The following is a 10,875-nucleotide window of genomic DNA, read 5'->3' as shown; positions in this document are numbered from 1 at the left end:
CCAGCAGCTGAAAATTGAGTTTTGGCTTTTTACCGTAAAATCGAAGTCAATTCATAATGCATTTTCTTGAGGAGCATTGCATAAATTACAAAATTTTAAATTTCAACATTCTGATCGTTTTGATTTTAAACTCAACTTTCGTCACAATACCAGATTAAAGCAAAGAATCTTGTTTAAATGAAATATGTTGTTCTTTAAAAAAACAAAAAAACACAGCTTTTCTACAAATCAGTGACTGGATTCTCTATTAATGTAAAACAATAAAAAAACACAAAAATGCAACTAAATTAAATAAATTTCACTTTTCTCAAGCAAAATAAAAAATTACATATTAAAACTATTGGCGCTACTTTTAATAGAAGTTTTACCTAAAGGCTCATCAGCAGTCTGGGAAGATGATTCTTTGGGTAGCTTTTCAACCAGGAACATAAAAATCTTTCTTATTTCCAACTCATTGGAGTAGAGAAAGGTTTGGTAGCCCAGATCTCCTCCCTTGTAACCGAGATCCTGTGGTATATTAGCAATGCAATATTGTCAATATTATAAAAATGTTATTATAAATGAGAGCTCAGTAGAGTATCCTAGGAAAAAAATTACACTCATAACTACACGAGGAGTGAAATGTAATAAAATGTATTCACATTATATCTACTGACCAAACACATCATAGAGACTATTTAACCAACAATCTTATTATCAGCATAAACATTCCAACCCCCCCCCCCCCCTCTCTCTCTCTCTTCAGTGGTTTAACGCATTCATTTTCCCCATAAATTTTGACTGAAACATAGTCGTTCTTTCCAGGACACATCAGCAAATATTCATCATTGTTATAAAAATTCAATTACCTTTTCTTTAATCTCATCTGCTACTCTTTTACCTTTTTTAGAATCGGGTTCAGCAAAAAGTCCTTTCTTCTTCTTTAACTTTCTCACAAGTTAGTTTTAACTGGAGAACATTCCAACACACAAAGTCATAAATCTAAAGGAGCTGAATTTTTTTTTTCATTCATGCCACCCTGATATATCTGAATGGGTTGTATAATCCACAATCATTGAACTGTAAATGCATTATTTTGCATTTTTTTCAAAAATAAATACATTGAAAGCATTGAATTTATTAGCTCTTAACACTTCCTCATAAGCCAAATATTTTAAGCTTTGTTTGTTAGTCGTGTAGTGTAATATAAGTCGATATTGATGGTCAAAATAATTAATTGAGTTATGCCTCTTTGTAACTTAAGAATTGAGATACTTAGCTTCTTTGCAGGTGATTTTTACCAAGAAGCACCTCAAAATACAAGGAAAGCTTCCATGTGCTTATAGAAATAGCGTATCTGCACAATTTATCAAATTTTGAAAAATTTCCCAGCCGACATCTTTCATTGTTTTGATCCTAGTTGATGAAAACTTCCGATTTTGATGAGCATCGCATTATGCTATGAGTTACTGTTAAAATTAAATCATACAAATCATCAATAATCAAAAATGAACCATTAAAGTCATGAAAAAAAAATTTTTTTTTTTGGGCCAAACAGCATTCAAGGGCAGATAACTCCAAAAGTAGATAAATATTTTCAGTTTCTCTCAAATAATTGTAATCTATGCTAAAAGTTTTAAAAGTGTACAGGATTACCAAATTTGAGAGATTTAGCTTGATTAATAACAAAGATATAGCTTCTCAAAAATGGACCCCGGAGCAAATTTTATTTTGACATGTTTTGAGACAAAATTTCAAAACAATTGTAACCAATTTAAATATCCATATTCTGAACTGAAAATTTGTTTTTCTTCGTGTTTCATAAGTGTCTTCAATTGAGCCAAGTTTGAGGAAAATCAAAAGGGGTGTGATTCTCACCTTGGTCCACTTGACTTGGAATGGCCCTTGAGTGGAACACCCAAAATTTAAATAACCGGTCTCCAATAAGTTTCATATTGAAGAGGAATCACCTAAACACCAAAATTTTCTTTTACACGCATATGGATTTGAGTGATAACTAACAAAAAAAAACAGTCTTTCACCTTCAACTCATCAATGTTTTTATTTAAAAAAAAAAATTTGGGAAGTATTTAGACAAGGTTTTAAGAAGAGTGAAAAAGCATAGTCCAATTATTTAAGAGCAATGAAATGATGATTGTCCAATCTAAATCTTAATGGAACAACCAATATAAAATAATTTGAAAAGTTATTTAGAAAGAAGAATGGATAAAGAAATAATTTGTAATGCCCATTACTAATGGGTGTAAAAAGGTCCCAAGCATTAAAACACCTATTTATTTTGAAACCCTAGAACTCAAGATATTGAATTATTTAATACCTGGACATGATTTGCCAGACTCGCTCCAACTCTGAATCTCGCTGACATGCCAGGGGGAAGAGTGCTTGGTACATCGATATCTCCAGATATTGTTTTGAGACATCGTACCACAGATGCCACAATGAGCTCTGTTGTGAATTGCTGCAAACTTTGGACATCATCCTCAATATCACTGAAACAATAAATTGATAAATCTTGCATGAGAGTCGTTAAATAATCACTGTCTTAATATTAATTTCAAATGCAACAACACAACAGCATCTTTCTAAGTTCTCACTCTCATTCATGCCCATACAGTATCTTTAAAAAAGTGAACTACTACAAATTTTGTAGCTGCTGCTCTTGGTGATGATTATTAGCATTTACACGAAAGATAGAGATACAGTGTGCGTGTGTGTGTGTGTGAGAGAGAGAGAGAGAGAGAGAGAGAGAGAGAGAGAGAGAGAGAGAGAGAGAGAGAGAGAGAGAGAGAGAGAGAAATCTGCTGATTGCACATGCGCATTAAAATTTGAGTCTGGATAGCCATGGGAGACTATTCAGTATTCAGACTCGAGTTTTAAAAAATGTATTATCCTTCTCTACTTTTATTATGACATCAATTAACTTTTACCAGTTTAAAAACTATTTCCATACTCATTATTTGATTATTCATTTATCTTGAAAATATCCTTATGAAAGAATTCTAATGGAAGTATTATCGACACATAGTCACCATAATATAATATCCGCCTGTTGTTGCACTGTACTTTTAAAGACTTTTAATTTTAGTAAAACTTTTAGTATTCTTTGCCAATTTTTATTTAATTTCTTTAATATAATATTACCAAAGTGTGTTGTGATACAGAATGATAATTTCAATACAAGGATGAATAAAGTATATCTTATCTTAAGCAAGAAAATTAAGCTTATATTAACAATTGACAAGAAAACCTAATCTAGAGTGTGTAGTGTATGTGACTTTAAGTTAAACTTTTTTAAGGCTTAAAAGGTATCAAGCACACAAATTGTGAGATACCTAACTTGGTAACACAATAGCAATCTGCAAAACACTTTTTAGTTTAGATTCAGAACCCTTATAATTACAATTCTTATATTACAACTTACAATTACAACTCAACAACTTGATACAACTAGACAGTCTACTACTACTACAACTCTCCTACTCCCCTAATACTAATACTAAATACTAGATAATAGACGTCTATATCCTAATCATTCATATAATCGCCTAATCGATGTCGCTACTCCAGACTATTATTATTATTGTGGCTTTTCTAAATGATGAAGCCAGTCCTAACATGTCACTAAAACAGAAATAGTATACAAGTACAAGGTTGGATTCGGATTTAATGTATGTTGCTAGCTGATGCTGGTGATTGGGGACCGGGGAAGAAGGACGACGGGGGTGCGATGAGGAGGCGGATGGGCCGTGACAATGAATGAAAACTTGAAATGGAACCGGTATTCTGACTCAAGCACTAGCCAATTGAAGTACCATATGTTTCTTTGCTATTCTTCTTAGGGATAAATTTAATTTTGGTATATAGTCCCTACCATCCAATGGACCGAAGAGAGTGAACTATGATTCGATCCACCTCCTCCATGATGCTTACTGACACTCGACAGAGAAGATGAAGCTACAATGATGTTGACATTCGGTGAGTGATCATGTGATTTGCGGTGATAGTCGTAAATATGTGAAATTGCATCCACAAACAAAACTAGTATGGTTTTGATTCAAATGGTTAGAGTACCCTATCAAAAAAAATATATAATCGAGTTGATCGAATTAAACCAATGACAAAATCTTCTGTGGGTAATCATTAAATGAATATAGTGAAAATTACAATAAAAGAAGCTGGAAATTAATGAAAATGGGCTTGCCGAGAATTATAATATTTGTTGTACTTGTGTTTTATCATTATTGCGTTAACGGAAGTTGATTATTCAACTTGCTCACTCCCCTACCTTACCCCCCTACTTTCAACTTTCATTCAATCTACCCCGCTGTTTGTTGATCGACATGGGTCTTTAGTATTTAAGACATTCATTCACCTCGTTTGATTTATGCCGATGTCAGTCCACGAATCAGTATATTTGGATTCGAGTATATGATACCCATTATACCAAGATAAATCAATAAGGCAAGGTAAACAGTAAGAGTAGTGGTGACCAGTGACAGTCCACCACCAAGTCGGTGAGAGTGAGGACTCGACTCACTCACTTAATCAAAAGAATGAACGTAGTGTTTTTATGCACCTCCGTTGGCGGTGTATCTTAACGGATCGTATTTATACACCTCCGTCACGCATGCGCATCCCACCCAATTTCATCAACGATATTGTGTTCTTGTATTTGGACATGACAAAAGTTTTAGTTATAATATTAATAATATTAATATTGTGACATCTGTAGAATTAGTAGAATGTGTTTGTTAATTTATATTGATTTTTTAAAATAAAAATAATAGTAATTTAATAAATCGAAATATAAAACCAGAAAATAGAAGTTGCATTGAAGGTAAAATAATGTTTTAGAAAGACCTTATTATTAGGGCCTATTAAATGTGATGAACAGTCAGGTGGCTCTGTAACTGTAGCGCAGTGGACAAGTTGTCAGTTGTTGTATCTACCTTTAAACTAAACGTACTGGGTTCGATTCCCATCTTAAACAAAAATTTTTTTTTAAGTTTACTTTATTGTTATTGAGAAATACATTTTTTTCTTTCTTTCTTTCTTTTTTTTTTTGTTTTGTTTTTCAGAACCTTTTTATCATGTTTTAAAAAAAAATTTGATTTTAATTTTCTAAAATTATTTATTTATTTAAGATCAGTATTTGTGTGCCATGTTTCTTTTTACTTTTGATTTTTAAATTTATTGTTGTTATTCTTTAATTTATTATCATTGTATAAGCGTACATCGGTAATCACTAAGCAGCATGCTAATCAGCTAATCTACAATTTAAAACTATTTAAACCTCATGAACGTATGCAGCAACATTTTCATTAATTTACCATCACTGCCAACGGAGGTGCATAAAAACAGTGCGTTTTTGTACACCTCCAATGGAGGTGCATAAAAACGGTGCGGTTTTGTACACCTCCAATGGAGGTGCATAAAAACGCCACAAGAATGAAGGATGCTCATCAGTCATCAGTAAATGAATGAGAAATGAGAGAGAAGTTATGAAGAACCACTGTGTGCTACATTAGCCACTCAAACACAAACTAGCTAACGGTTACCGTCGATCTATTTAGATTTACTAAAAAAACATGGCAGTTTAGTGAGCAGTGGCAGTCAAATTGTGGCCCAACTCGCCCACAGGAAAGTTGTGACTGGAAATTGCTTTTCGCGTTTTAGGGGGGTTCAATTAAAGATGTATAACTTCGTTATATACAGAGGAATATCGCAGATATTTTGGTATCATTATTTTCGTCTTTCAATTTCCTTTTAAATTATGTCAATGATTAACGAAAAATCCATTAAAAATTCCAGAAGTTATAATATGAAGTTAAAATTTGGCAATTTTCAAATTCAAATGCATTTATTTTTTTATTTACCGCGTGTGTTTTTAAAATAAAAACGCTTGTTTTTAGAATAACATCTAAACTTTATTCATGCCAAATTTCAGGGCTCTATATCTATGCACAGACACTTTTTAACTCTGCGCCGAAGTGCCATGTTTACATTATCTTCTCATCATGGCTGCCTGACGATATCGATATTCATGTCGATATTTAAAATTTAGTCCATAATATTTTCAGTACTGTTATTTACTATGATTTTATTTTGAATACATACTTTCCAACTTTATGGGTATTTTATAGTTTTTGTTTTAAAAGTTCGTATATTTCTTCTCTTTGTGAAATCCGATATATTAATAATATCGATATTTTAAAAATACCAATAGCTTTAATTTTATTTATTTTGCCATCAAGTTTTTTTCCCGTATGTTTAGATAAGTTTGTTATCATTTGTATCCATATTCTAAAGGCCTTAGCCTTAATAATTATTATGGTAAGAAGTTCTATTACTATTACTTATAAATTTTGACACCCCCACACATTGGGGGAGAGAAGGGGGGAGTGGGGAAATAAAATTATATTAATTATCAGTTCAAATGATGTAATAGCAATAAACCCAATGTGGTTCAGCAGAATTTTTAAAAGTATTAAAAGCCAGAACTTTCCTTAATTAAAATAGGGAATCCGTTTCAATTTATTTGAACTTTTTCAATCTACCATTTTATTTATATGCAATTAAATTGCCAGAGGTAAAAATACAACTCATTATGTCATTACGCAACATATTTATATCTTTTCATTTAAATACTCTCAAACCCTTTTTTATTCTCTATGTATTAAATCAAAGCGGGGAATTATTTGCAATTGTTTATGTGAGATATTGGGGATAAATCCAAAAGTGATATAGCAAATTGTTTCTTACGTCTAGCCGAGTTTTAAATTATGTAACATTTGCGTCATATTATGTAGTAATGTTAATTTGAAATGTTTATCTTCCTCTTTATTAATGTAAATGATTGTCCTCGATAAGACGAACATTTTGGTATACAATATATGATAAGAACTCCTTATTGACTGTTTTTACCATTTTTATTAACATCACGCGATTTCGGCCAAGGGTAATTTTGGGGTAAAAATTGGTCTGAAATTTCAGACTTTGAACTGCCGTAACTACATTTCTAATCAAGATAGAAACAAAATTCAATCTGTTTTGTAATCTGTGTTGCCAGCACTTTCATATGACATTGATTTCAATTGTGAGTTACATTTAGAATTTCTATTGAACTCCCTATTATTATCAGTATTATTAGGCCGGCTCTTACTCTTATTTCTCCGAATGCTCAGGAAAATAAACTCTTATTTCTCCGAATGGTCAGATAGCCTCCAGTAGCTGATGGGTTACGGACTCGATGTCAATGCAAAAGTTAATGCCCAAACAGAGTGGACAGGGAATTCTCACGAATTATCAAGCTAGGGCTAGGGTTTTTTAGGCACATTGTTGACAGTTGACAAAGACCGCAAACATTTCAAAACAAAATGTGAAAAATCCTTTTCAATTGTACAAATTTATTTTGCAAATGTTGTTGCTTTACATTGCTACTTCGACTGTAAGATGCCTCGAATTCATGAAAAAGCGATGGCAGAAGCTCATACCAGATCTTCCGAGTGAGACAAGGATTTTAAGAGACAATTTATTTAATTAGATAATGCAGAAAAGCCCTGAAATTGGCTTAAATTTATCATGCTTTTAAAAATTTCTAGCTGTGTTAAATCAAAACACAGCTCTATGTCATAATTCTTATTCAAATTAGGCATTAAAATAGAAGGTGAATACGAAAGGGGATCTGAACTGAAATACCATACCATGATTCAATTCCATCTTTGATTTTGATACTCACAATGTTTCCAAATTAGAGAGTGTAGTTTCCGTCCACATACATGCAATATTTCAATACTATTAACTACTAGTAGTACTATTACCTCTACTACGACTGCCACTATTTTAATGATAATAATAATTATTATTATTTTTGATGTTTCAAGAACAATTACAAAGGATGGCAACTGGAGGCTTCAATTTTGGGGGCCTTTCCACAACAACAGCAGGCACAGCTAGTCCCTTCAACTTTGGTGCAAAAACTACTGGGTCATTAACACTTTCAAATCCTGCAACAACTGCTACAACAGGTTTTAATTTTGGTTTGAATAAGACAACAGCATCAACTGGATTGCTTGGTAAGTGATGTCTGTTTTGATAGAATAAGCATTGTTGATTCTTAAAATTCTTTTCCACAGTGCGGGGGGATTAGTTATGCATAGCGGCCAACTGTCCTGATAAAATTGGGACTGTCCTGATTTGGCAATCTGAGAAAGATTTGAAGTAATGAAAAATGGACTGTTTATTTCTGTGGAAACGACCCTTGCATGTCCCAGGATTATGCTTTTTTTACTACAAAATTAATACATAGAATAGAGAAATGTAAATGGTCGTTAAAAAGTTGGAAATTGAAGATTCAATTAATTGAAGTTTTAAATAGTTTGTTGAAGAATTAAATCTGGCAGCACAAAATTACAAATGCAAAAAAAATGACGAGGCTTCATCTAGGGGCTGCCATTTTGAAAATCCTGGACACCGGTCTGGCCATTTTTATGTCCCTTGGTGGTCATTTTGCTTCCCCATTAATGTTGGGAGACTCCTCTGATCAAGTCTCTGGGGTGCTCTGACCCCATGTGAACTCACCACATCGCTAACATGGACACCCTTTCCCCCCATGCCCACACAATACCCCTGTCCCCCTTTTTTTTTTAGCATCTGCTTCGCCTTTATCTCTGGAGATGTCAATACAACTACTACTACTACTGCGGCTGCAGCAGCAACTACTATTGCCACCACTACTACTGCTTCAGCTACTACTACTATTGGTACTATTACTACTACCCCCATCAATTATTCTACTATTACCCCATTAGCTCTACTACTACGACGACGACTACTACTGCTACTAATAATGCAACAACTGCTACTACTACTACTACTAAGACTACTGCTGCTACCCCCATCACAATAATAGTCAAATCATACTCCTTTGTTTGGTCATGACGGTAATGTGCATTTTAGATCTATGAAAAGTTGGTCACTATGGTAATGTTTCAGTGTTGAATTTCTTCTCTTTTTTTTTTTAGCTCATTTATATTAATATTATGTTTAATTTTCTTCTGTATTCAATAGCCACCCCATCCAGCACAACCACTGCACCGGGTCTTGGTGGAGGATTTGGTTTGAATTCTAATCAATCCTTGGGATTTAATGCACCTGGCACAGCTGCCACGACCAAACCTGCTGCAGCAGGTTTTGGTTTCAACTTAGGAGGTACTGCTGCCACTACAACATCGGCAACTACAGGTTTTGGATTTAATCTTGGAGGAACCACGGCTACTGCAACAACATCTGCTGGGGGACTTGGGGGGTTCAATTTTGGCAAAACCCCAGCTGCAACAACAGCATTAGGATTGGGTAAGGTTAAAGGTTGCTGTCAGAAGTTGCTCTAATGTTGAATTGGAGATTGTCTTTTAAGATTTGTTTCAGGTTTACAAGCCTACTTTTCTGCATCCGTTCATTTTTTAAAAACCTGCTACCAAATCCAGCTACAATCTACTATTATTATTATTATTATTATTATTATTATTATTATTATTATTATTATTATTATTATTATTATTATTATTATTATTATTATTATTATTATCATCATCATCATCATTATTGTTGTCTTTACTAGAAAAGCCCCAAATAGGATATCAATGAGTCGTCAAGTGCACAGAAGAATACACCATATACTTTTTTTTACAAAAATATCATAAAATCTCAAAAATTATTCACACCTTTCAAATGGCCTATAACTTTTTCAAAACAGGCATGGATATCCTTTGAGCATTCCTTGTATTGCAGCCATCTCAATAGTTTATTAACATAGGTTATTAACAGGGCTGCCAAGAGCCCTGCATTTTGTATCATTATCCCGCAGTCCCGCAATATTATTGTTATTATTATTTTAAAGACCGTTTTTGAAATTTTTGTGTTTTCCGATAATTTTCAGATAAAAATCAAGATTGTATGCTTTTACCCGGTCAAAATATTAGTTAACAAAAATATTCTCAATAATAAATGATCATTTCATCAGAGCAAAATATGCCTATGAGCGCCTTTTAAAGAATATCTAATTATTTCACAACTTGTTAGGATTTTCAATCTGTAAGATATCCTTTAAGCATTTCTTGTTTTTAGTCATGAGATCTTATGTCTATTGCCATATCATTATTATTATTATAATTATTATTATTATTATTATTATTATTATTATTATTATTATTATTATTATTATTATTATTATTATTATTATTATTATTATTATTATTATTATTATTAATATTATTATTAATATATTGTCACTTTTGATACAGAAATGAATTGAATTCTTAGCAAAGATTATTATTCTTTGAAGTGAAAGTGAAATCTGTCTGATTTCTATAAAATTAAAGGGTAAAAACTGGGTTTTATGTAAGTCAAGTCAGAAAGCAGACTTGTAAGCAAATATTGAAAAAGTTAAGTCAGAATAAAGAACTTTTAAGCATATATTGTAAAAGATTCTAAAATGCTTTTTTATAATTTTATCTTATTACTAGCTTGAAAACATCAGATCTTGCATTATCATTGCTTTCCATGACATTAATAGCATTAACTTATGCATTTCTTCGTCTTTATTTTAAACACCTTCAAGGTGGAACAGGTCTGTTGGGAGCAGCTCCTACAACTGCCACCACAGGACTAGGTGGGGGATTGTTTAGCACAAACATAAATGCATCATCTGCTACAAGCATCTTTAACAGTCAGCCAGCGACCAAAAGTGTGACTGGACTTGGAGGAGTTGATCCCAATGCGGGACTCAAGACAGGTTCTGACAATTGATTTGTCTTTTATTCAATGTGTAAAGCATGCTTGAAAATTTCAATATATATTCAAATAACTTATTCTATA

The 10,875-nt window shown here is 32.7% G+C and overlaps 2 protein-coding genes across 2 annotated transcripts; one reads left to right on the top strand and one right to left on the bottom strand.

Moving 5' to 3' along the window:
- Positions 1–328: 328 nt before the first annotated feature.
- LOC144961265 (coiled-coil domain-containing protein 22-like) lies at positions 329–3,953 on the bottom strand (the record flags this gene model as incomplete). The annotated part of the gene is made up of 3 exons (XM_078894519.1): positions 3,872–3,953; positions 2,318–2,489; positions 329–507 (listed from the first exon to the last, which is right to left on the bottom strand). Coding segments are annotated over exons 1-3 (401 nt in total), but the record flags the coding sequence as incomplete, so codon positions are not given.
- Positions 3,954–4,280: 327 nt separating this feature from the next.
- On the top strand, positions 4,281–10,806 carry LOC144961266 (uncharacterized). Its single transcript, XM_078894520.1, has 4 exons — positions 4,281–4,466; positions 7,884–8,075; positions 9,070–9,354; positions 10,619–10,806. Exons 2-4 carry the CDS (start codon positions 7,898–7,900, stop codon positions 10,804–10,806), a joined length of 651 nt encoding a protein of 216 aa, XP_078750646.1. The 5' UTR covers positions 4,281–4,466; positions 7,884–7,897.
- Positions 10,807–10,875: the final 69 nt, after the last annotated feature.

This window comes from Berghia stephanieae, unplaced genomic scaffold, assembly GCF_034508935.2.
Source record: "Berghia stephanieae isolate SIO BIC M18660-M18661 unplaced genomic scaffold, UCSD_Bste_1.3 scaffold1991, whole genome shotgun sequence".
Classification (NCBI taxonomy): domain Eukaryota; kingdom Metazoa; phylum Mollusca; class Gastropoda; order Nudibranchia; family Aeolidiidae; genus Berghia; species Berghia stephanieae.
This window is presented reverse-complemented; position numbering and strand designations above follow the sequence as displayed.

What these genes read in the sequence shown, in the direction of transcription:
- LOC144961266 (XM_078894520.1), top strand. Translation starts at nt 7,898, where the DNA reads ATGGCAACTGGAGGCTTCAATTTTGGGGGCCTTTCCACAACAACAGCA. An exon ending in AGCATCAACTGGATTGCTTG is followed by an intron (nt 8,076 to 9,069) that starts GTAAGTGATGTC and finishes TGTATTCAATAG; the next exon opens with CCACCCCATCCAGCACAACC. An exon ending in AACAACAGCATTAGGATTGG is followed by an intron (nt 9,355 to 10,618) that starts GTAAGGTTAAAG and finishes AACACCTTCAAG; the next exon opens with GTGGAACAGGTCTGTTGGGA.